Raw genomic sequence first — 27,507 nt, 5'->3', positions numbered from 1 at the left:
TTGAAAGTCATACACATCTGAGATGGCATGAGGGTGAGTAAATGATGAAAACATTTTAATTTTTGGGTGAACTATTCCTTTGTGATCTTTTTTTTGTTTTTTTTTGGCCATTTTGCCAAAACTTGTGAACCAAACTTAAACTCGCTTCATCCGCATGAGCACCAAGGCTCAATGTCTCGGAGACATGAATGTCTATAAAAATTAAATGTGTGTATCTGCTAAAAGTGAATTTGTCAACTTTTAGGAGTACACAAGCATGTAAATGACCTCAAAGCTAATAGAAATGGACAAAAAGCCACCAAACTCTGATTTCATGGGTACTTTAAAGACTTTCGCACACATTAAGCAGAGCTAGTCGCTATTCCCTACGTCAATGTCAGTGTCAAAATATCTATATATGTACAAACCACCACACAACAGCCTCCAAAATCAGCAGATCTCATGAAGGGGGTCTTTGTCCTCTTGGGCTGAAGCGCACGCAATGAAACCCACAGGCCCACTGCTTTTCCAGAGAGACGTGCTCAAGTCTTCAGGTTTGTCTTTAATGGGCTCTGAAGTGATCATTCATTCTCTTTTGAGAGTATTAGTGGTAAAGTTCCACACATCAGTGCCACTCAGCCGTAGCTGTCTTGTGATCTCGGTATGTATCTCTAGTCATGGGACATTATTAACATTAGTGCGAGGGAAGTGCTGGATTGCCGACACTTTCTACAAAGTCTTACTAACAAAATGTTGTGTTTGACTTGATTACTCAATTAAATATGAAAGACCAAATCCACATCCATACTAATCAGTTTTCGCTCATTTCCTAACATCAATGTTTTCCATAGTTTGCATTAATGGAAAGCGTTTTCAAAGTGCTCCGTTTTCGGTGGTGGAAAATGCCGTTCTAGTGTGGATATGCGGCAAAAAAAAATTTTCTCCCCTTTCTCCCCAAACTGGAATGCCCATTTCCCACTACTTAGTAGGTCCTTGTAGTGGTGCGGTTACTCACCTCAGTCCGGGTGGCGGAGGATAAGTTTCAGTTGCTTCCGCTTCTGAGACAGTCAATCCGCACATCTTATCACGTGGCTCATTGTGCATGACACCACGGAGACTCCCAGCATTTGGAGGTTCATGCTACTCTCCGCAATTCACGCACAACTTACCACGTGCCCCACATTGAGAGCGAGAACCACTAATCGTGACCACAAGGAGGGTACCCCATGTGACTCTACCCTCCCTAGCAACCGGGCCAATTTGGTTGCTTAGGAGACCTGGCTGGAGTCACTCAGCACACCCTGGATTTGAACTTGTGACTCCAGGGGTGGTAGTCAGCATCCCACCAGATGGGGGAATTAAAAATAAGATCGATCTGATAAATAAATTTAAAAATAACTGACAGCACATCTAAGGCCACATCCACACTAATATGTTTTTGTTAGAAAATGCATTGATTTCGCTACATTTACGCCTCCGCATATATATTTGAGTTTTACTTATCAGATGAATTTATCTTTTTTTAAGGATGTTTAGATATATTTTTTAAATATTTTTAAGCAGTTCATGATGTCTTTTCCATTCAACTAGACTCATCAACAATTACACCATCCAGCACAGTCAGAAAACTTTGGATTATGTTTGACGATCAGTTGAACTTCACAGACTACATTTCAAGAACAACTCATGCAGATTTGCACTACATAACATTCAGAAGATCAGACCCTTCCTATCTGAGCATGCTACACAACTCCTTGTCCAGGCTCTTGTTATATCTAGACTGGACTAATATAATGCTATTCTGGCAGGACATCCTTCATGTACAATCAAACCTCTGCAACTGATTCAGAACGCAGTAGCACGATTGGTCTTTAACGAGACCAAGAGAGCGCAGTCACACCTCTTTTCATCACACTGCACTAGTTGCCAATGATATGTTGCATCAAATTCAAGGCATTGATGCTTGTCTTCAGAACATCTATTGGCTCCGCACCCCGCTATCTACACTTGCTACTACAAATCTATGTGTCCTCCAGAAGCTTAAGATCAATGGGTGAGTGTTGTCTCAAGGTACCATCTCACAGAGGCACAAAATCAATTTCCCGGACCTTCACTTCATCTATTCCTCGCTGGAGGAATGACCATCAAAACCCCACCCGAGCAGCTAATTCTCTAGCCATCTTCAAGAAATGTCTAAAGACGGGGGGCCTGGGTAGCTCAGTGGTAAAAGACGCTGGCTACCACCCCTGGAGTTCGCTAGTTTGCTGAGTGACTCCAGCCAGGTCTCCTAAGCAACCAAATTGGCCCGGTTGCTAGGGAGGGAAGAGTCACATGGGGTAACCTCCTCGTGGTCGCTATAATGTGGTTCGTTCTCGGTGGGGCACGTGGTGAGTTGAGCGCGGATGCTGCTTTGGGTGGCGTGAAGCCTCCACATGCGCTATGTCTCCGTGGCAATGCGCTCAACAAGCCATGTGATAAGATGTACGGGTTGATGGTCTCAGATGTGGAGGCAACTGGGATTCATCCTCCGCCACCCGGATCGAGGCGAATCACTACACGACCACGAGGACTTAAAAAGCGCACTGGGAATTGGGCATTCCAAATTGGGTAAAAAAAAAAAAAGAAGAAATGTCTAAAGACGCATCTCTTTCGGGAGCACTTGACCCAATTGTACTAATGCAAAAACCGTCTTCTTTTTATGCTGTTGGTCAAAACAGTGCCGACCCGCTAAGGCATGGACTCTATAAGACCCCTGATGGTGTCCTGTGGGATCTGGCACCAAGACATTAGCAGCAGCTCCTTCAAGTCCTGTAAATTGCGAGGTGGAGCTGCCGTAGATCGGACTTGTTGGTCCAGCACATCCCACAGATGCTCAATAGGATTGAGATCTGGGGAATTTGGAGGCCAGGGGCAACACCTTGAACTCTTCATCATGTTCCACAAACCATTCCCGAACAATGTGTCAGGGCGCATTATCCTGCTGAAAGAGGCCACTGCCATCAGGGATTATCACTGCCATGAAGGGGTGTACCTGCAATGATGTTTAGGTAGGTGGCACGTGTCAAATTGACATCCACATAAATGGCCAGACCCAGGGTTTCCCAGCAGAACATTGCCCAGAGAATCACACTGCTGCCACCAGCTAGTCATCTTCCCACAGTGCATCCTGGCACCATCACTTCCCCAGGTAAATGGCGGATACGTACTTGGCTGTCCACGAGAAAATGGGACTCATCGGAAAAGACGACCTCCTTCCACTGCTACAAACTTGCGTGCCCATTGTAGGTGCTTTCGATGGTGGACAGGGGTCATCATGGGCACGTTGACTGGTCTGCGGCTCGGGATCGGACCAGATGGGATAGCCTTTCGTTGCCCTCACTCATCGATGAGCCTTGGGCGCCCAACACCCTGTCGCCGGTTTGTGGTTTGTCCCTCCTCGGACCACTTCGGTTGGTACTCACCACTGCTGACCGGGAGCACACCACAAGCCTTGCCGTTTCAGAGATGCTCTGACCCATCTGGCCATAACAATTTGGCCCTTGTCAAAGTCGCTCAGGTCTTTACTCCTGCTTATTTCTCCTGCATTGAACACAGACTACGAGAACCAATTGTTCTACCCAGACCTTGACATGTGGTCTTGTTAGGAGATGATTAACATTATTCACTTCACCTGTGTTCAGTCACAATGTTTTGGCTCATCAGTGTATATTTTCTGCAGCATATCAATGCAATACTGTGGGAAAAAGAATCCCAATATACTGATATATAATTGTTTTGGCTAACTAAAATGCAATTGGTCTGAAACTCAATAAAAATGTATTGAAATAAACTAGTTTACAGATGGGAATATTTCAACAGCAACAAACAAACAAATAAATATTAATCTGTATTCTCCCATCATGCAGCCGAGCAGGTCCTCTTGATTAGAATTTATCCATATTTTTCTGGGCCACATGTTGCACCACTGAGTCTCAGAGGCAGGTGAGTGTGCATTCATTAAAATGCATTACACGATAGTCTGACAATTCCCCAGAAAGAGCTTTTAATTAGTTCACAAATTCACAAAGTCATTCATGCACCTCTCAAGTTGTGCAACTACTTCAAAAAGCTCACTATTGATGAAGAATGAACGTCAATCTCAATGCAATTCCCTGAAAAATTCGTGTAATGTGGACATGTGTTATATCTCATTCAGGGCCGGCTGTGCATTAGGAGTGTTTAGGGAGCAGTAATTGTTCAGGCTATGTGTGGAGTTGCCTCAAATAACCCAGAATTATTGTGCACAAGCTTCTGACTGCAGGCAGGTTAGGCCTAACAGCTCACGCTGCATATGTTGTGATGTATATCCAGTGTGCAACTCTAAGGCCAAACTACTGGCATCCATCAACAGAAATCTAACACCAAACTACCGGTGGCGCTGACCCAACCTGCCTGAGAGCAGCCAGCCAGTGATTGATGCTGCCATAAGATACTGCAGAGGCAGATGAAAGGCTGCCTTGTCAACAGCTCAGAAGATTCTGGCAGGCTCTCCACCCTTAACTGTTCAGTTCTATGGCTGTGACTCCAAACAGAGACGTAACTAATGCTGTGCCAAGACACGAATTAGGGTAGTGACACACTACATCTGATGCCACCAGCAAGAGTTGTGTGATACACTGCTGGGAAATCATTTAAAACCAACCTTCTTAAATTAAAAGTATGCATTTGGTTGACACTTTTATCCAAAGTTACTTACAGTGCATTCAAGGTATACTGTAAATTTGTTAGTATTTATGTTTCTTGGAACTTGAACCCATGACCTTGCCATTGGTAGTGCCATTAACTAACGGTTGAGCTAAAGAAGCAATCTTAGAGCTTCAAATGGTAGCTGGTTTTACATGGTTTGTACCCCGCTAAAAAAATAGCTTAAATAAACCTAAGATGGTTTGCTGGTTTTAGGTGGTTTAAAGGGATAATTCACCCAAATATGACAATTTTCTCATCATTTACTCACCCTCATGTCTTCCCAGATGTGTATGACGTTCTTTCTTCTGCTGAACACAAACAAAGATTTTTTGAAGAATATTTAATCTCTGTAGCTCCATACAATGCAAGTGGATTGTGGCCAGAACTTTGAAGGTCCAAAAAGCACATAAAGGCAGCATAAAAGTAATCCACATGACTCCACTGGTTAAATCCTTATCTTCAGAAGTGATATGATAGGTGTGGGTGAAAAAATAAATAAATATTTAAGTCATTTTTTACTATAAATTCTCCTCCCAGCCCAGTAGGTGGTGATATGCACAAAGAAAGTGAATCATCAGAAACAAAAGAAGAATGTGAAAGTGAAAATGGAGATTTAGAGTTAAAAAAGGACTTAAATATTGATCTGTGTATCACCCACACCTATAATATTGTTTCTGAAGACATGGACTAAACCACTAGAGTTAATTATCACCAATGGACTATTTTTATGCTGCCTTTATATGCTTTTTGGGCCTATAAATCCTGGCCACCATTCACTCAAATTGTATGGGACCTACAGAGCGGAGATATTTTTCTAAACATCTTCACTTGTGTTCAGCAGAAGAAAGTCATACACATCTGGGGTGCCATGAGGATAAGTAAATGATGTGAGAATTTTCATTTTTGGGTGAACTATCCCTTTAAACTGGTATTTGGTCGCCCGGCCTTCCAACCTGATCGGCTCAGAAGTACACCAAACCCTTACAAGACAGTTAACCTAGACCAGCCACACCAGCTTGGTGGCCAGCAAGACCAGCAAACCATCTTAGGCTGGTTTAAGCTGGGGTAGTAGGCTCAAGATGGTCACTTATGGTCATTAGCTGGACCAAGCTGGTCTAAATGGGTGATCAGCTGGACTTCCAGCAGATAGGGCTGAAGGTCGACCTGGTAAACCATCTTGGTCAAGCTGGTTAGGACTGGTAGACCACCTTGGACCAGCAACAAAAAAACTTGTCTAAGCTGCCATTTCAGCAGAGTTAAAGGGATAGTTCACCCATTTTTTTTTATGTCATCATTTACTCACCCTCATGTCATTCCAAAGCAAACTTTCTTTCTCCTGTGAAACACAAAAATAGATGAATGTTAGTGACTGACAAACTCAGTCACCATTCACTTTCATTGCATGGGGAAGATCAGCATCTCAACATTCTTCAAAATTTCTTCTCATGTGTTGCACAGAAAAAAAAGACATACAGGTTTGGAAAAACATGAGGGTGAGTATATGATGACAGAATATTCATTTTTGGATGAACTATCACTTTAAGCTTGTATGACCTGTTTTTTCCAGCAGGCTACTTACTAAGGAACTAAACTGCTGCCCTCCTCATAAACAAAACACCATTAACACTTTTGAAATGCGAACTACTCATTGGACTATTCATTGTGCATTTTGAGCACCAAATGTACACTGGATGCTTTGTAAAGCAAATGAAAATAAGCACTGTGATGTGCAGGTGTGTTTGAAATATCCTCTTCTGTGACTGAATAATCCTCTCTGAATAGGGCTGCATCGTGACTGCGCCACATACTTAGAAAAAAATTAAATAGCTTCATCTTTACAATAAGACTGAATGCTTGTTTTTCTTAGCTGGGCTTAGATATGGACTGTCTTCATACTTTTCTTTATTTGTTTTGTTAGTGCTTTCAATGGCAAACCAATATTTTGATTAGCACATAACTATATAGCCCAAAGCCACAACCTGCGTAATGTGCACTCGTTAGAGGTTTGAATGTACTGCCAAATGACGCTACATTTAGTCCTGGTTATGTCATTAGCTGTTGAGTGCATGAAAAGGCCACAGTCATTCCCAAAGAGATGAGACACAGAGAGAATTTACTGCTGAAAAACAGCTTAAACCAGTCTAAGCTGGTTTGCTGGTCTTAGGTGGTCTCCAAGCCTAGTATGGCTGGTCTGATTTTTGGTTTTAGAGGGGTTTTGGGGCCTTGGGCTGCGTTAGAAGAGTAAAAAGTAATATAGACAGAAAAAGAGGCAGAAATGGAGAGGCAGCCACAAAGTTCATATGCTCTAGTGACAAAAAACAGCTGCCTCACATGTGGCTAAATAAACCCTGCTACACAGAAAGCTGCATGCTCTGTATACAGCAGCATTGAAGTCAAACTTCTGCCAACCAATTGAACTTAAACACACTAACAGTAAAAAATTCTCAAAAAGACAAGCTCCAATCTGACTGACTAGCTCTACTTCAACTAAGCTATTTATTGTCATTCTACAGGTACTAGATGATTATTTTTGTAGTGTACGTGTAAGAAGTTGACATAGATAGACCATGTAACACAATTTTTTAATGGGGATAGCTCATCCAATTATTTGCAGCAGAGTAAAAGCAGACTCACAATGTGGCTGCCATTCCACAGGTGGTGGTTTATTTGCAAACCACCATCAGTCTCAAAAATAGGTCATAGATAGCAATCACTCCACAGTCAACAGTGTTACTATAATCAAATAAAACAACACACATGAGAAACAGAAATGTAAATAAATTATTGTGCCTGCAGACATGCAATGTGCATAGTCCATAAAGAGCGTAGTGCCCTTAAAGGAGTACCAAATGTCACCTGTTACAACCGATAGACATATACACCAAAAGATAGATAGACAGACAGACGGTGAGATAGATAGATAGAATATTGTATTATTTACAATCATGCCAATAAAGTCATTTTGATCTGCATTGAATTGATAGATAGACAGACTGACAAAGGCAGACAGATACCTAGATAGCTAAATAGACAGACAGACAGAAACAGAGACAGACAGACAGATAAACAGAAGTCAGATAAAACAACAGACAGACAAATAGATAGACAGAAGGTAGATCAAATGACAGACAGATACAGCAGATAGACAGAGAGACAGACAGACAGGCAGGCAGGCAAGCAGGCAAGCAGGCAGACAGACAGACAGATAGATAGATAGATAGAATGATAGATAGATCTTAGCCAAACACATTTAAACTCAGTTTTTCACAATTCCTGACATTTAATCGTAGAAAACAGTTGTCATCAATGGGTGCGTTCCATTCCGAAGGGTACATCCCTATGCCCTAATCACTTCAGAGGGTTTACCCTCCAGAGTGAGAGCTTCAGAGGGTTGAAGGGTGTAGGGCTAAAAAATATCAGTAATTCGGAATGCACTTCAGCATCATCTTTCCAAGCCAAAGGAGCCGCTGCCGTCACACAAAGGCTGATGCTAATGCACATCACCTGCATCTAATCAGAAATATTTACACATGATTTTGCATCACTAACTGCTTACAGAATTATTTAAATCTTTATGACTTTATGAAAAATGTAAGCTTCATGTTTAAAAATTTGTGTTTTAGTTATTTTAAATGTACAGTGCATTTATTAAATAAATAAAATGACACTTTGTATTATTATTTTATTTAAACTCCTTTAGAATAACTGATCCAGTGAATTTACATTAAAATAACACAAGCTTCAAACAAAAAGCCAGGGGTTTAAAGTCATTTTAAAAAGTTCATTATAATAATTAAAAACTTTTATAGACTATGGAGATGAAGGGATGTCACATGTTTTTGTTCATAGAAACAGATCACAGTTGCAGCTGGTTTAATTTACACTAAATTACATTAGGCAAACCTCCATATTTGTGACATATGCTCCGGTTCCGGTCCGCTTGGCAGCAGAGTGTACATCTGTTGAAACCTACGGAAATGCCCGTTTCAAAGTGCCCATCGAAGCAGCTAGTTATGAGCCCTTCGGTTTGGAACGTCCCTTCAACATGACGGCCATAATCGTTCCCCCTTCAAAGTGCCCTTCGGAGGTGGATTTATCCCGTTTGGAACGCAGGGAATGAGTACTTGGCGCCATCTCCTAGTGGCCATATGTAATTAGAGTGATTGATCACATGACTCTCTGCCCAAATATGGAGGACTATCACCACTGGTTGGAGCAATCCGAACCCAATCTGATTGGTTTAGCGTTCCATGATGCTACAGCATTTCCGATGACTTCATCTGATCCAGGAAAGCTAACCTGTTTGTTGCCAGATAGCCAGATGCTGTGTGCACATTGTGCTTCATGTGGGTTATCTAATGATCTATGCACCGATTACTTTTTGTATGGGCTCATTTTAAAGATTATCACCTCCTCTAAGTAATGGTATGTGATAGTTTATGTTCTGTTTGTTTTTTGTAAAGTTATAAGCAAAAACCCAGCATATGAGCAACACCCGTTCACATGAAACATGCATGTCAAAGACATATACTTCGCTGTTACTTGCTATATTTTTGTCAGTGAGTAAAAAAAACAAAAAACATTTTGTATTCTACTCTTTGAGAGCTTTCCAAACAACATATGATCCAATGGCTATTTGATGAGTTTGATGTTTTTACAGATTGCAATATTATGTACAGTGCAAAATGTTTAATAAATTATCAAAACAGAACACTTCTAACTCGTCTGCAAATTTCAAAGCACTTGTTCAGTTGTGGTCATAATGCCTACATGCACTGTAAAGTAGAGCTTCTAAACTTTAAAACGATACCTATTTTGTGTTGGTCAAGACTGTAGTTATTAAAATTTAGATTTCTTTTTCTCGCAGGCCCAAAGGGTTCAAATATCAAAACTATTATTGTCAATGGCTGTTGTTCAGTCACTATCGTGCACATGCTCGTTCTCTCTTGTGCGTTTTCGCTTTTGACACTGGTTCAGATGATAGTGAGAGAGCATTTTTGGACAATGCAAAGAGATACAGCAGCTTGTGGGTGAAGTCTCTATTCTCCATATAGTAAATCTGGTACCGTGTTTATTATGCCCGGGACACGCGTTGTGCGAAATGAGTAAGCTTTGTGCTAGGATGAGCAGTCGAGTCGAGTGCGTACATCCTGGAAATTTACACCAATCAGCCACACCATTAAAACCACCTTTCTAATATTGTGTTGGTCCCCATTCTGCTGCCAAAACAGCGCCAACCACAATTCTTCAAACCACAGTTGTACAGAGTGGTTATTGAAGTTTCCGTAGACTTTGTTAGTTCAAACCAGTCTGGACATTCTCTGTTGACCTCTCTCATCAACAAGGCATTTCCATCCACAGAACTGCCACTCACTGGATGTTTTTTGTTTTTGGCATCATTTGGAGTAAATTCTATAGACTGTTGATTGTCTAATCACATAAAATCATGCAGATACGGGTCAGGAGCTTCAGTTAATGTTCACATCAACCATCAGAATGGGGAAAAATGTGATCTCAGTGATTTGGACCGTGGCATGATTGTTGGTGCCAGATGGGCCGGTTTGAGTATTTCAGTAACTGTTGATCTCCTGGAATTTTCACACACAACAGTCTCTAGAATTTACTGAGAATGGTACCAAAAACTAAAAACATCCAGTGAGCGGCAGTTCTGCAGATGGAAACGCCCTGTTGATGAGAGAGGTCAACAGAGAATGGCCAGACTGGTTTGAACTGACAAAGTCTATGGTAACTCAGATAACCACTCTGTACAATTGTGGTGAGAAGAATATCAGGGTTGCCGCTGTTTTGGCAGCATGAGGAGGTCCTACACAATATTAGGCAGGTGGTTATAATGTTGTGGCTGATCGGTGTATATGTGGTAAGTTTAGCCAAAGGAAGTCAGTAAAAACATTAGTGAAGCTTCAGGAAGTGAAAAAAAAAGTGAAACCAATAAAAATTACTATAAAAATCCTTGCTTATAATTATTTTTGCGGGAGTTTGGCGCGAACCACCAGCAGACGACGTGCACATCAGAGCACTTCAGAAGGAGTTTATCTTCATGTGGTCTGCAGTGTGGGTCAGTAAGATAGCCAGAGTTCATTTGGAGTGCACGCATAATGCAATAACAATGGAAAATGAGGCACAAAAATGTGGCATTCATGGCATTTCTATGTTTGCTTAAAATTACAATTTTAACACTAAAAAGTGATTGGTATTTGAAGTGCGCAATAATCACAGATCAAATAATTGCTATGCAGACAGTTTGGTACATTTTTGACACTTTCTTATTAGTGAGACAGAACATCAGGTGATGACAATCTCTTGGTCTCACACACCCTTTGGTCACGAAGCAGCTAATGAGAATGAAGCATCAAGACAAGGCCTAATCTGTGAACATCCTCGCAGTGTTACACTGGAGAGAGGCGTGAGAGACTGTCTGTGTGGTTAGACGCTTGCAGTCTTGACTGGCATTTGCACCTCTAAGGGCAGGCACCGTCACTCTAATTATTTACCCGGGCAGCTGGGACGGGGCTGTGTGCCAGTTTATCAGCAGACAAACACACACACACACACACACACACACACACACACACACACACACACACACACACACACACACACACACACACACACAGGCTAATCTCTAAAAGTGACACTGCTGCCACAGCAGGACTCAAAGCTCATGTTCATCACACTGGCAAGAAACGGAGGACTCAATGCCCTGTTACTGCCAACCACTTGATAATGGCTGTCTGATTGAGGGCGCAGACATCTGGATCTGCTATTAATAGCACAGTATCCATCCACTCTCTCTCTGGTGAGTGGTGCAAGTAGAATCAGAGTAGAATTTATGAAGTGAACTCAGAGTTGAGTTTCTTTAACCATTGACAGTGAGGAGTGTAACAGAAAACCTGGAGAGGAATTGGAGCGGAGTAATTCTGGAATGCTTTGTGTGGGGAGGGGACATTGCTGTTATTCCAATTCACTCACATACTCTGCCGCTGTACACTGTTGATCTTACCTCTCCTCAATGAGCTGGTCTTTGTGCATCCATCGGACGTATCCATCTGTGGAATATCCAGTCACCACACAGGGGAGAAGCACGTTCTCTCCCACGACTTTAGACACAGACTGAGGCTCCAGCAGGAACTCCAGGCTCCTTTCCTCACCTGTTTCTGTACAAAAGAAAGAAGTGAATGCACAATTAGTTAATGGCCACCTCTATCCTTCACTTCAGAAGATGTATAATGAGAAATGGCCACTTTTGACGGAGTGAAAGAGTGACCAGTTTTGACCGATTAACATTAAAGGGGTCATGAAATGGAGAATCACATTTTCTTTGATATTTAGAAATTTCTCTCAAAACTTCCACCTCTGCCTAAAAAGAGCATTTATAGTTACCACCCTGCTGAAACATCTCATTTTGAAATCTGTGTGTTCGTGACGTCACGAGACATTGCTCATTTGTATTTACACATCCCACAACATGCGTCATCGCACCCTTGGCCCTGCCCACTGGCGCTCAGTTCGAGAGTGCAGGACTGACAGCCCTAGTTTGGCTAACTATTCCTGAACACCAAAGGGGACCCATCTGGACTATTTTGAATTATTTTTGTATATAAGCATGCACTACACAGATGTCTTTGACTGCTGTCATGTATCTTGCCACTTTTTGACATGTGGTGTCAAGTTACAACTCTGAAGAAGAGAATTAATTCTCTTTCATTAAGCTGCTCTGCCTCTTGCTGTTTTGGGCAACGACTCATCATGGACGCGTTCTTTCGCACATCTGCACTACTTTTAATTGTTGGGGTTTGTGAACATGCACTAGATGGACGTCTTTGACCGTTTCAGTGTGTTTCCGACGGTGTGCACCTCAGTGCTCCTACATGTTTTCACCGTGCTTTGGACTATGTGTGCAAGTTATTTTCGGCTCATATCAGCGTGGATTGCTTGTGAACCAGTCATAATACAATTCGAGCTTTGCCTTTTTATTGAAGGATGGGGGAGTTTTACATCCCTGCCTGGGCTGGCAGTGTGTAATTGGTTTTTTTTTTTAAATCTCTCTATTGCTCCCTCTTCTGGTATGGTCAGAATGTGTAGAACCCACTATTGAGCTGAACTGAGTGGGCTGGGTTAATTAGTACTCGCAGGTGTTGGAGGTTACTAGGAGGCCTATATAAACCCTCAGTTTGTGGATTTCCATGGAAGGGAAAAGGAGGAGAGTTTGAGTGTTGACGAAAATAATTTGTATTAGTTTGACTGAAATCTTATGATTATAAAGTGATGGTGAAAATAAATGAGTGTGTGTAAAAAGAGAAAAATAATGAAAAGAGAGAAAAAAAGAGAGACTTTGACAAAGTGGGGAAAAGAGATGTTTTTGTTTTCTTGGGGACTGGGTAATTTGTATTTAAGAAAAAAGAGGAATAGAAGGCTCCTGCCTTTGTTATTTTGGGAAGTTTTGTTTCTTTTATTTTCTGTTGTGAATTCAGTGGGCTGGTGCTTGGAGGAGAGCTGTTTGATCTCTTGCGAAGTAAAATCTGAAATTGGCACTCTTAGCTGTTTTGAAGAGACTTCCATAGTGTTTTTGAAAGACCTTTTACACACTCACATATTCTTTCTGGTTGTAAATCAGAACTTCCACCACTACTTCGTCTGTCTCATACCCAACAAGCATAAGTTACACCTCCTCCTTCCCCCTATATGAGCATGACCACCGGAGGGGGTTGTAACAGGCAGTTAAAAACAAATGAACCCGATCACAAAACAGTAAGTAAACAGTTTCATTCATGAATACTTCAAATGTCATGACTGTTTGATAGTTTATGATGCTGATGTGCTAGAGATGAACAGTTTAATTCACGAGTTCACATGTTCATGTAATCTTTGAATGGAAGAGAAGGTAAACATTTTTGGCTTGCTGTCCATGACGGAGGGCTCGAGCTTGAGACTCGACCCGAACACGAAGTACCCCATTGGACTCCTTTGTCTGATTTAGAGGTAACTAGAAATGAAGGTGGAGTTGGGGTGGAGGAGGGATGCCGGAAGAACAGTCACAGAACGAAGGTAAGCCGCGGCTTATATATGCTTACTCTGTTGCTGACTGGTTGGATTAAATGAACATGCTCCTCCTGAACTTTTGTTAAGAACTCCATTATATTCGGATGCAATGTGTTGGATGTGCGTTGTGTAAACCCTGAAATGTAGCTTTATAATGTTGTGGAGCTTGTTCATTCTCTTCCAATTGAGTTTCAAGTAAGGCTGTATTTGAGGGGCTGCACGATGTTAGCCAATCATAACAGTGGGCTTTAAACTGAAGTTTTAAGGAGGCACTTAGGCCAAAACCAAGCACTTCAGACAGAGGGCTAGAGACAGGGTGGAAAATGATCATATATTACTAAATTATGACTGTTTTGGTGCAAAAAAACTTAATAACTGTAGCGCGGAGGAGGGCGGGGCCAGAATGACGCACGCCCGGACCCCAATCAGCCTGATGAGGTGAGCTAGGGATAAAGGCGACCGGAGATGGCAGTTCGAGAGAGAGAGAGAGAGAGAACTACAGGCAGCTGCCCTGTATGTGTTTATGTTTGTGTGTTTTTGTTTAAGTTTATCATTAAACTTTATTTATATGGTCAAGCCGGTTCTCGCCTCCTTTCCCTTGTAACCCCTTTACATTGGTACTGAAATCCGGGAGGGAGGAAGGATGCCCGTCGTAGAGTCCTCGACACTGCCGTCCACCCAGGGAGCGCCGCAGCCATCTGCCAGGGGACGGAGTAGCCCAACCGCCCGGACGCAGGGAACAGCCGCCGTCCGCGAGCCGAGGAGGGACTGGACTCCCCGACCACCTGGAGCGATGGAGCCGCTGCCAGGGGCGAAGGAGTGCCCTGCCGTCCAATAGAAACGCGGAGGGGTCGTGGGAAGACCGCCATCCACGAGGGGAGGAGGGAATCGACTCCCCGACTGCCTGGAGCGATAGAGCCACTGCCCTGGGGCGGAGGAGTGCCCTGCCGTCCAACCGAAACGCGGAGGGGTCGAGGGAAGACCACCGTCCACGAGGGGAGGAGGGAATCGACTCCCCGACCGCCTGGAGCAGTAGGGCCGCTGCCAGGGGCGGAGAAGCGTCCCGAGGAACGGCTGTCGTCAGCCTGAGAGGGTGGAGGAGTGATCGAGGACCACGCGACAGCGCATCAGAGAACCAGTGAGTGAGTTTCTTTTTCTCTCTCTCCTCTCTCTCTCTCGCTGTTGCTCCATGTCGCTCCCTCGCCTATTTTTATTTTTCTCCTGTCTCCTCCCAGGTCGAAGAAGGCGGGGATGCGGGGCGCAAGGCACAACCCGGATTGAGGCGAGTCACTACGCCACCATGAGGATTTAGAGTGCATTGGGAATTGAGAATTCCAAATTGGGGAGAAAAAAATTTAAGTGAATGGGGCCAATCGGTTGATGCTAAAACACTCACTGTTTTAAAATTATAGCCACAAGACGAAAACAATATGTGTGTTAACATGATTTTAGTGTGAAAAAAATCACTCACTAACCTTTTCTGTGTAAAGTTTTAGCCAATTTTTACAACTTCTTGCCATGACTATGTAACTCCGTAAACCCTAAAACCTAACGACTGTAAAAACAATAATTTAAACATCTTTACAGCTTAAATAATACACGTTTTAAAAGAAGAATTTATGCAAGTGCCTCCAAAAATTGGCCCCATTCGCTTCATTGTAATTTTGATTATCGCTTTTTTTAAAGGAGGGAAGAGACATTAATTTTTGTGGTAATCAATATTATGCCACACATGCAGCTGATTGAGCTTAACTTGTATTGCACCTGGAATATTCCTTTGAAGACTTTTAAAGATTTTCAAATACTTTGTTGCTTCATTTTAAAATTTGTAACGTTGTGATTCACCTCAGGGCTGGTTGGTTTGGTTCATGGTTTTGAACATTTTATGAATGATTTTATGAAATCCATATGGAAAAAATGACAGAGAAAAACACTTCCGAAACCAAGACAGTTGGAAAAAGCCCTGTTGCACTCTGTTGTCTCTGCACATAATTTGTAACACTCACTGTAAACAGTGTTTATTTACCTCAGGGAGGAAGTAAAGAAATTCAGAAAGAGTTGAATAAAAAAAAAAAAATTCATTTCTGTCTTTGTATATTACGGCATTGTTTTGCAAAACCGAATGCCTTCTGATCCATGTTAAGTGTGATAACCTCAGCAGGAGACAATGCTTCAGGCTTAATTTATGTTCTCTTATATCTCACTCCGTGCTCAAGCCTAACTCGCAAAATACATCTGTATGCTGGATATCAGGCACTAAGGAGCTCAGTGCTCTTTAGCTTCAGCATGAATCATATTGTTCTCTTTAATAACACCACATGTGGCCGTGCTGCTCTAGGAGACCTTCTTTAAATCTCTCTCTCTTTGTGACTGTTTGTGTTTCAATGGGATAGCTCATGAAAAATCACAAGAGCACTGAGGTCTTGCATTTTGCTGTCAGTAATGCAAAGGAACTTATAACCAGCTTATTCCTCATCAGAGCTTTTTGTATGCTTTCCATGTTGAAAAAAAGGTGGTTTTCCAGTCTTAGCTGGTTTAAGGTAGTCTATTTGGTATTTAGGAAAAGTTCAGGAAAAGCAGAGTGAGTAGGTGTGTCCAAACATTTGACTGGTGGTGCACTGCCTTGTTTTTTCTATAAAAAATATCTAAACATTCTTAAAACAAGATTAATTTACTTGAGAAGCAAGATATTTTGTCTTGTTTTCAGAGAAGTCTAACAAAATGTAGCAACATTTATGCTTAAAACAAGGAAAAGCTATTTGCCAATGGGGTAAAAAAAACAAACACTTTTTTTTATAGTTATATTTATATATTATAGTTTATTTTTTATATAAAATATAATATATTACAATATAACAAAAATATGTTTTGTTCTTGTTTTAAGCATAAACCACATAAAATTTTGTTAACTTAATATCTTATTACTTATGATGTTACGTATGTTACGTAAACTTATGATGTTTACCGGTAGATATTTTTACTAGAAAATAAGACAAAAATACAAAATGACTTTAAAAGAGAATGTGAAAGTGAATGTTAAAGCTGAAGTATACAATTTCTTCATCACTAGCGCCACCGAACGAAATTGCAAAAACATAAATTGTTTTTAGACATATTTCACAACACACACCCCGTCTGCAGTTGATAATACAAATAGATAGTTCTGCCCCCAATGCACGCCATTGGTCGAGTAAGTGTTGTTGTGTCTGGCCGGACAGGCCGCTCAAACAAACAGAGGAATATTTATAGCTTAACAGAGACACACAGTGTTTACAGTTTTCATTAAATGTTAAAAATGGCTCTTTTTTTTTCTCCCCTTTTCTCCCCAATTTGGTATGCCCAATTCCCAATGCGCTCTAAGTCCTTGTGGTGGTGTAGTGACTCAATCTGGGTGGCGGAGGATGAATCCCAGTTGCCTCCACGTCTGAGACCGTCAATCCACACATCTTATCACGTGGCTTGTTGAGCGCATCCACGCACAACTCACCATGTGCCACACCGAGAGAGAACCACATTATAGCGCCCACGAGGAGGTTACCCCATGTGACTCTACCCTCCCTAGCCACCGGGCCAATTTGGTTGCTTAGGAGACCTGGCTGGAATCACTCAGCACACCCTGGATTCGAACTCACGATTCCAGGAGTGGTAGTAAGCGTCTTTACTCACTGAGCTACCCAGGCCCCCTAAAAATGGCTTTCTTATAGTCATCTCCACATATTAAGCTGGAATAGAACAAAGTATTTTAAAAAGTATTCAAAAGTAACACAAATCACATATAAGGCCATTTTTGTCATAACTTGAATGATCAAAACTTAAGTTAATTTACATTTATCAAATTATATTTTTGAGATTAATGAAAGTTCTTACTAGGCAGTACGAGTAATTGTGCCTCATCACTGGTCTTGGTAGGCCCAGCATTCTCGATCACACAGCGGTACAGTCCTGCATCTGCCTCTGTGATGTTACTGATGACAAGCGCTCCACTGGGCAGCGTGAAGACTCTCTCATCCAGCTTAACCGGATCTTTGTCTTGCTCCCAGCGAATGAAAGACACCAGCTCTGAGTTCACTTCACATCTCAACACATGACTGTCACCGACGTGAACCGATGCAGATTCTGGCTGACTGAGGTACCGTGGTAGACCTGGAAGCAAAGAGAGGACGAGGAATGAAGGTGGGGACGGAAAAAGAATTACAATTAGAAACCAAAATCACCGTCATATTCCGCAGTGATTTTTTTTTAGCCTTTTCGGAGTACTTTATATAATGATGAACTTATCAGAAACATCACAAACAAACAAAATCTCAGAAACCCCCTCCATCCTAAGACATGTCAGCAATCCCAAATGTGCAAAATGACTGACAGGCAGAGTGTGTTTCTGAGTGGCTAGGTTTTAGATAAGCTAAAAAGCGTGAGCTGTTTCCCTAACTCCTTTTTGCAGTTTATAGGCTATATAGTTGTCAAAGAGACAAGTGTGATTTCTCAGAACACTTATTTCAGTGATATCAGTCAGGTAGTGGGGTCATTTTAAGCAAAAACAAAAAAAAAACAAAACAAAATAATAATAAAAGCTGCAAGCAGCGATGCGGACTCCTCAAAACTGCAAATTATGTAAAAATTGACATGGTAGAGACATGTACTTCACACATGTACACAACATTTCATTAATTTGTTATTAAACATTGCAAGAGTCTTCATATGAGCTGGTGATTGAATCAAAGTATCGGTTTTATGACTAGCGGATTTGTAAAGCATTATTTTAGCGTTAGCGATAAATAATAGTAAACTGTAATTCTGTCATCTTTTGACATATCAAGGTGAAACTGTGCACAGTACTTCAGAGTGATGTCATCTTGAAGCCTGTTAGATTGGAAAAAACATTAGTCAAAATGGCATTAGATTTTTTGGACATATGGATATTGAGACAGTGTGGACATTTACATAAATGCGCACCTTTCAGACATTTTGTATTGTATTCATTTTAGCTAAATATCAAATTGAAAGACATATATCCTACACATACATAATGAGTTTCAAGTCAATTGGTGCTATGGTTCAGGAGTAGATTTTTGTAGTTTTGGAAAAATTTGTATTGTACAGGAAAATCCATCATGGCGGACTTTATGGGTTCTAGAGGCTTTTTTGTTCCTCATGAGAAATGAGGCATATATACCAGGTTTCGGAAATGTTGGACTTATGGGGTGGAAATGGCATCACTTTGAAAATGGACAAATTGGGGCGTGGCCTGTAGCGCCACCTATTGGCTCACGTGGGCCATTTTTGGTGTGCTAGTTACTCGTGGCCTGTATTATCAATGTGCCAAATATCAAAACTTTTTACCAAGGAGATCTTGAGTTATTGGGCAATTTATAGCTACAGGAATAATAAGAAGAATACTAACAAAAACAATAGGTTTCTTCCTACCGGAGGAATCCTAAAAATAACACTTACTGTAAGAACTGAATTCCTGTAACAAACTGAAAGCACTTCTAAGTAAATAAGTACTTTTTGTGCAAAAGCTTAAAGTCAAATAAAAATTCACAACTCGTTTTACTTCGAGTTTCCAAGTGAAAAATAATATAAAAAGAATTAAAAAAATAAATAAAAAAATAATAGCATTTCCATGCAATCCCAATGATAACGCTCTTTCTCATATCTATTGCTATGTGCTGTTATTTCTGTAACTTATTTTATTAACGTAATCCACATTGAATTACTGCGTAAACTATTGGCAAGATTTTAGAAAAGCTGCATTGCCTACAGTAGCCTAAAACAATGATTAAATAGATATTTGGCAATTGCTTAACATTATCAAATAACCTGTGTGGCCTAGTGTGATGTCAAATGAAAAAGAAACTTGTTTCAGAGGCAGCGCAAGTTATTCAATTTTAATTACAGATTATGAACACAATTTTTTTTCTCTCTCTTTAGAATAACATGCACTGATGAATCATGCACAATAAGACCAAGAATTTATATTAAGAAAATAAAGTCTAAATTTAATAAATAAAATAAAGTCTATTTAATGCTTTAATTTAGTGTATTTAATCATTTAAAAAATAGTGTGTTAAAAAAAAATTGCCCCGATCCATACGTAAATTCTGTAATATGGAAATGTTCCTACACTGTAAAAAATGTCTGTAATTTTAACAGTAAAAGAATTTAAAAGTGCTACATAAAATTACAACAGATTTAACAAGACATTTAATTTGGCCTTATATTGGACAAACTGTGTTTTTTGGAAGTAAAAAAGTATGATTTTACTGTACAATTAATGGTAAAAATGTACATTGTATTTAACAATATAAAATTACAATGAAAAACAATAACCAGGAGTTCCCAGAAATCCTTGCGTGACCCATCACATTTCATTATATTTTATGGGAACAGTTATTTTCTTCTTATTTTTAATATCAGTTATGTACATTGGGGTGTTCTATGGTATATTTTATATAGTTTAGATATTTTTATTGCATCATTTTTTTTAAGATATATTTTAATTATTATATACTAAATGATCTTTATTGGTGGGTCTTTCTGTGTAAATATTGACATATGCGATTAATTTGATCATGTACCTTTATTAAAAATGAACAGATTGACAGCCCTACTTTAAATGATTAAATATTTAATTCAGATTCCCAAAAGCTGAGGGCACATTTTACCCTCAAACAGCAGTAAATGAAACTCATGAAAAATAGTTATGGCATATAAGTGTTTACACTTCTCTGGAGTTCCCCTGGTGTCTCTCAAGTACAGGACCTGCCAGAAATCTCGCCTGTGAGCAGGAAGTGCTGCTGACAGGGTACTAGGTCACAGGATTCTCTGCTCCTGAAGAATAACTTAATCTGGCACCCAACATCTTGGGTGATAAAGTCCTAATATATCAGCAATTACTCTACATGCTTCAGTTTTTCTGTTCTGGACCCCTGCCATATATTGTGCAGCATACTATTTCTGGAAGGACACCATCATACACTTTGCATAAAGGTCCTGATCACCCAGTCAGGGTTTATTTTTTGATAATGACCAACTAAATGTGCATTATTCAGTTTATCACATGGCTAGTTATTAGGGCTATAGATTTAGCACATTTATTCAGTGCAATTAATCATTTTAAAAATAACACGTTATAAAAATGTACGCAATTACTCATGTCCCCGAAACGTAATAAGGAATATTCCTTCCATCGGAGCAATTCAATCTTAAAGTACACCCTGTTTTCAGCAGGGGGCAGTAAGCGAAACTCCAGCTGTATAACCACACTCAGGTTGCTTAACACTACAGCAACAGCACAAGATGAGAATGCGTTGACAAGTTCAAACAAAGCTGGACTGAGTGCAATTCCAAATGCAAGCTCCAAACTACGTTAACTTGCTGTGACGCAACCAAACTGAAATGGTCCATAAGTGTCCGTCTGATGTATGTGTACACTGACACTGAAAAGCCCTTAGAATAAATCTCGGACAGACTGACGAATTCAATTGCCAAATGGATTCCTGTGGACTGCAGTCCAATGACAGGCTTATGTTCAATTATATGGAAATAAACAATATATTGCCTTCTTTTTGCGTTGTCATATAAATGCTTTACTTATCTGCTACAATAATGTAATGCATTTAATGCATCTGTATTATAGATATTTATAATATACAGTACTGTGCAAAAGTCTTAGGCACATACTGTAAGATGTTTCACAAAAACATTTGTCTTAAGATGGTTATTAATATCTTCTGCTTAAGTGAGTCAATAGGAAATATACATTTTAGACTCCCAAATATTCATTTTGCAAATAGAATAGAAGAACAGGGAGCCCTGCAACAGATGTCATGGCCACCACAGAGCCCCCCACTGAACATCGAGACAGTCTGGGATTACATAAAGAGACAGAAGCAATTGAGACAGCCTAAATAGATAGAAGAACTGTGGTGAATTCTCCAAGAAGCTTGGAACATCCTATCTGCCAACAACCAAGAAAAAGGTGTCCAGGTGTATCTATGAGAATTGGTGCTGTTTTGAAGGCAAAGCTGGTCACACCAAATATTGATTTAGCTTTTTGTTTTTTTCTTTATGTTTACTGGACTTTGTATGGCATTAAGTGATAAATGAAAACTATTTATTTCATTATTTTTGAAGACATCCTCACTATGCAACATTTTTCACAAGTGCCTAAAACTTTTGCACAGTACTGTATATTCTAATTATTTAAGTATAACTATTTATAATTATTTAAAATTATATAGTGAATTATTGTTACTTGAGGGACTTTCTTAGCAAACTCTGGCACACTGTATGTAGGATATCAGCTGCTTGGAACAACAGTGAATTATTCAGTTTATCCGTCATTATACAAATAAATATTTGACCACAGAATGTTGCGAATGACAATCAGAATCAAGTGTACCAGACAGCTGTGTAATAATATCTAAATATGACATTACTAATATTTATATGATTTTGTTAAATTACATCTAATCTATGCCTGTAGCAGTGTGAATAACCAGCGTACTATGTGAGATCTGTGCAGCATATGAAAACAGATTACTTTCATATAGATTTCAAACATGTTATGCCAATTTGCTCCTTTTTCCACAGCAGTCATCTCAAGCTGTGCATAATAAATGAAACATCAATATGAGATTTCAAAGGAAGGCTTGACAAGTGATTGTCCTCCAGCAGAAAATGAAAAATATACTGGAAAAAAGTCTGCCTCCATGGACTGAATATGACAATTCTTATAAAAACACTCCAGCAGCAAAGATAATTGTTTAGAAAGGCAGACAGATGATGCTATATTTAAATCGTAAAGTGTTTGGCATGATTTTAGCACTGAGACAAAGTTTAGCTCAGCTCATTGGAGCAGTAAGTTCATCATGTTGCATTATCTAACATCCAAGTTCAGAGATTTGAGAACTTCACCTAATACAATTGACTCCACTTGATCACAGTTCCCACTCATTCCACATAGTAGCGGCTCGTTTTACACCCGTTGCCCGGCAGTATCTGCCAATATATCCCGTAGGTAAGTCAAATCACAAATTAGATCTTTTCAATATCTCAGATGTTTCTCCAAGACACCAAAGAGATAAAAAAAAAAAAAAAAAGGAGAGCAAATGGAAACTCTGATTTCCTTTGCCAGGCTGGTTTGGTTTGCTGGTGTTTTGAGGACTTGTCAGCTGGTTAGGCTGGGAGACCAGCTGGCCAATAGGGCTGAACAACAACGTCAACAATCTTCGTTGTTGAATAGTTGTTTGATCTCATTTAACATAACATGAGATCATATGCAACTCTAATCATGGCACGTGAGAGCAGCTCTGCAGCTCGCGCCTGATTGAGGAGAGAAGGAAAACCGATCTTACAGTCCAGACACACTCCAAACATTCCACACAGTCTAAAAGGAGATTGCAACGTATGAGGGAATTATAATGCAAAAATACAAAATATGTAAATACAGAAGTAGTGTCATCTTTAAAAAAAGCGGAGCTGGATCTGGCATTCTGATAAAGCAAAACTTGCATGTCAGAGCATCTAAAAAGGAAACACCCCAGAGTTATATCTTTAATGCATCCTTTACTAAAGTTCAAATAATAATGATGTGGGTTATGCAAATAAACTCCGAAACTGCCATTTCTCTGACACACACTCCGGCGCGGGGACGCTCGTCCCTCACATGCGTTTGCCACAGCAAAGATTTTAACGTGATGGCTCGCGACGTATTGAATCATAATATACAGTATGTGTCACGGCGTGTATCTTATCGTGAAGAAAATTGGCTATACGCAGCTCTATTAAGAAGAGAGAGTTTGTTTTTTGTGAGTTAAAGATGGGTGGAAGTAAACAAAAAGGTGAGAGTGTGTAGTCTCATCCCATTATGCAATGCAACAAAATACTTTGATTAGTCTTTTTTGGCTTGTTTTCCAAAATAATATCTAAAACTCCACTTATATTCAAGATACAATCTCTGAAAGCAAGTCTAAATATCTTATATATTGCTTCTCAAGTAAATGTATCTTCTTTCAAGGATTTTTAGATCATTTTAAATGGAAAACAAGACAAAAACTTGATAACAATAGGATTTTCTTGCAAGTTTTTTTCCTTGTAATTCAGTGAATGTCATTTAGAGGTATTTTTAAAAGATGATTTTGTCCTCTTTATTTTTAGTAAGCATGTTTAATACAACCTATTAAGTCAAGGCACAAGCTGAATAGTCGGTTAAGAGCTAATGATTAATCGCTGCAATAATCGCCCGAATAGTCAAATAATCGTTCTAATAATCGCTAGATTAGTCGATTATCAAAATAATAATTAGCTGCAGCCCAACTGGCCAATAAGCTAAACCAGCTGAAAACCATCTAGGCCAGGATGGGATAGCAGCTAGACCTCTTTAAACCAGCTAATCCCATTATACAATGCAACAAAATACTTTGATTAGTCTTTTTTGGCTTGTTTTCCAAAATAATATCTAAAACTCCACTTATATTCAAGATACAATCTCTGAAAGCAAGTCTAAATATCTTATACGTTGCTTCTCAAGTAAATGTATCTTCTTTCAAGGATTTTTAGACCATTTTAAATGGAAAACAAGACAAAAACTTGATAACAATAGGATTTTCTTGCAAGTTTTTTTCCTTGTAATTCAGTGAATGTCATTTAGAGGTATTTTTAAAAGAAGATTTTGTCCTCTTTATATTTAGTAAGCATGTTTAATACAACCTATTAAGTCAAGGCACAAGCTGAATAGTCGGTTAAGAGCTAATGATTAATCACTGCAATAATCGCCCGAATAGTCGAATAATCGTTCTAATAATCGCTAGATTAGTCGATTATCAAAATAATCATTAGTTGCAGCCCAACTGGCCAATAAGCTAAACCAGCTGAAAACCATCTAAGCCAGGATGGGATAGCAGCTAGACCTCTTTAAACCAGCTAAGACCACCAAACCACATGGTTTAAGGTGTGCCAACTTTAATCCAATTAAGTCCAGCTCATCAAATCTGTCCAAGACTAAATTATCTGAGCTATTATTTCCACATTGTCAATCTCAATTGTTTCAATTTGTATTTGTCCAAAGTAATTGTGGGAAACATCTGAGACAAGGGTAGTCCTTAAATGAAAAATAGCTGAGAGAACTCCCTTAAGTTTCCAGAACAATGACATTTTCATATAGGGTGCTTATGTAGGAAATAAAAAGCTGCAAAAACTCCAAACAAAGATGGATTCCATGCAGGTGAACATAAAGAGTTATACATCAGAATGTCTTTGTGTGAAAGACTAAGAGAGAGCAGTAATGGGGTTTTCTTTGTCTGGCATCAGTCCGTTACAGACATGTCTCTCTGTTTATGTGAAGGAGCCTGCAGAGATGCTATCAGCCACTGACTCTTGAGTGAACACAGAACAGCATTCATTCCTCTCCACAGGCTCTGCTTTATAACGGCAGAGAGAAAGCTTTCACAGAGCATGCTGTGGGCTGTTAATCCCCTTATAAACTATATACAACATCAGGGTGTTACTACAGAACGGCTTTCATTCTCTTAAAGGAAACATTCTGGAGAAATTTCTGTCAGTTAAGTAGTAGTAATTTAGTACTCTTTCTCAGAGCAAAGTGTCTTTTTTTTAAAGAAAAAAACAAGAGACCAAAATTCAGATATAAAAGGCATAAAAATTAGTGCATTGTCAGAGTATGTACAGTACTGCATTTGATAAAGAACATGATTATCGGCCGTTAATAAAATGCGTTCTTTAGGTATGCAGGTGAGTAGTATGAATACATTTCCGAACATACTTCGACCATATTTTACCAATCCTGACCTCTCTTAACTAATTACCGGTTCAGTTCAGAATACAATAAAAGGTGTTGTTGTATGTTTTTAAAGCTTCACATGGAATGGCACCAGATTATATGTCTGAACTCATTAACTTCCATTGTACCCAGAGGTCTCCCAGATCTGCCAACCAAATGCTTTTTAATGTTCCCTGGTCACACTTAAAGTGTAGAGGGGATCGCGCTTTCTCTGCCGCTGCCCTAAGTCTGAGGAATGGTTTACCACTGGGGATGTCATAAAATATTGATATATCAATTATTGATTGAGACATTATTTTATCTATATATATTTCAATCGATACTGATATATTAAAATTAGCTGACATTTAAATTAGAAGCCTAATTTGCATGCTTTCCAACTCACTCAGTTGGGTTCTCTTTAATGTCTGGCATAACAGCGATGGGACAGGGCTTGACAAAAAGGACTGCCCGATGGCCCGGGGCCAGTGTAAGAAAGATTCGGGCCAGTTGCTAGAACTGTCACTTGCCCGATCAGGCCAGTGCTGCATTTATAACATTAGTGCAAGCAAACAACAAGCGAGAGAGCATAACAATTACACGCCGCGAATGAAGTCTTCTAACCGAGGAGTGAGCGCGGGTATATTTATCTCGCAAAGACGTGCAAATGCATAATATACTGGACGTGCCAAGGCACAGTCGTGTGCATGAACAAGATCGTGCAGACACCGAGCGCACTCTCCTAGCACTATCCTCACTCTTTTCCAAGTGTCTTAGCAGCAGCTATTACCAATGTGTAGAAAATAGCAGGAAAAAACCCACTTAATGAATTTCGTAGCGGGATTTAACGTCTTGTGCAACATTTTAAGTATCCCCGAACATTCCGTGTTCACAGTGCGTGAAATCCCCACATTTTTCGTTTTTACATGTTGGTGAAAATTGTAATCCACACATTGGAACACAAGAAATCAATAGTTTCTTTCTATAGGACTGAAAATCCATGTCTCCCTGTGCATGTGTCTCATCATCATCTCTCTCTGTGCAGCGTAGACTGTTTAACATGCATGTGCTCTCATAAAGGGACAGAGCGCTAGTTTTATTCCCACTGTAAAAAAACAAATTTTTTCTCATTAATTCGCATTTAGAGATGAAGCGCCAAATGAGACGTAATAAACTTTGTTAAACCCCAGTTATACACGTGTCTGGAAATCACGAGCTGCTCAATATCCAAAATGTAAGTATACATTTAATTAGGTAATGTTTCAAAACGTAACCATTAATTCGACATGATAATGGCGTTTAATATGAAAAGAAGCAAGATCACTATGGCTATTAGGCTATTATTATCAGAGCTGTTCAGCTGCAGGGTGAAGATGAATATTTGAAACAGTCTACTTCATATCATCCTCATAAAACACCTGTTTCGTGTCTAATTTCTGGACTATACAGGTATTTTTGTTTTTGTTCTTTGTATATCAGTCAGTGTTGGTCTTTAGGTTGTCTGATTTCATGTAATATACACATTGTTAATTCACAGATTAGGCCTAATACCTCCCTAATGTATATTACACATCACAACCGATTTAGTAGCAAGTCTGTTCTCTCAGCCAATAATCACATCTTTAACTCAGTGACTAATCTTTGATCCTTCTTGTGAATACACTACACATGGGCAAAAGTTGCATGACAGCATGACTATACGGGTGACCGAAAGCCCATCATCTCCTCCACAGAACTCTTGGCTTAAAAGCACATGTGTAAATGGCAGGACGGCTGAGGTTAATATGATATATTTATGAATTTATATCTGTAAAGTGCATATATGGGATTACATAAGGCATAAATCGTATCTTGCAAATTATTAATGTGATTCAATTTTGGGGGACATTGTATTCTTTTTTTCTACCCTTTTTCTCCCCAATTTGGAATGCCCAATTCCCAATGCGCTCTAAGACCTCGTGGTG

General features: G+C 39.8%; 1 protein-coding gene across 12 annotated transcripts in view; it reads right to left on the bottom strand.

Annotated features, from left to right (window-relative positions):
- The window catches only part of LOC127411912 (neogenin-like), a 251,656-nt gene that overhangs the window by 87,296 nt on the left and 136,853 nt on the right, over window positions 1-27,507 (bottom strand). For all 12 annotated transcript variants that reach the window (XM_051647860.1, XM_051647870.1, XM_051647809.1 and 9 more), the window contains exons 3-4: window positions 17,632-17,907; window positions 11,726-11,879 (exon numbers count right to left, since the gene is read on the bottom strand). In XM_051647860.1, coding sequence (XP_051503820.1) covers window positions 11,726-11,879; window positions 17,632-17,907 — 430 coding nt within the window. The remainder of the gene's footprint in view (window positions 1-11,725; window positions 11,880-17,631; window positions 17,908-27,507) is intronic.

This window comes from Myxocyprinus asiaticus, chromosome 2 (genome assembly GCF_019703515.2).
Source record: "Myxocyprinus asiaticus isolate MX2 ecotype Aquarium Trade chromosome 2, UBuf_Myxa_2, whole genome shotgun sequence".
In the NCBI taxonomy this organism is placed as follows: Eukaryota; Metazoa; Chordata; class Actinopteri; order Cypriniformes; family Catostomidae; genus Myxocyprinus; species Myxocyprinus asiaticus.
This window is presented reverse-complemented; position numbering and strand designations above follow the sequence as displayed.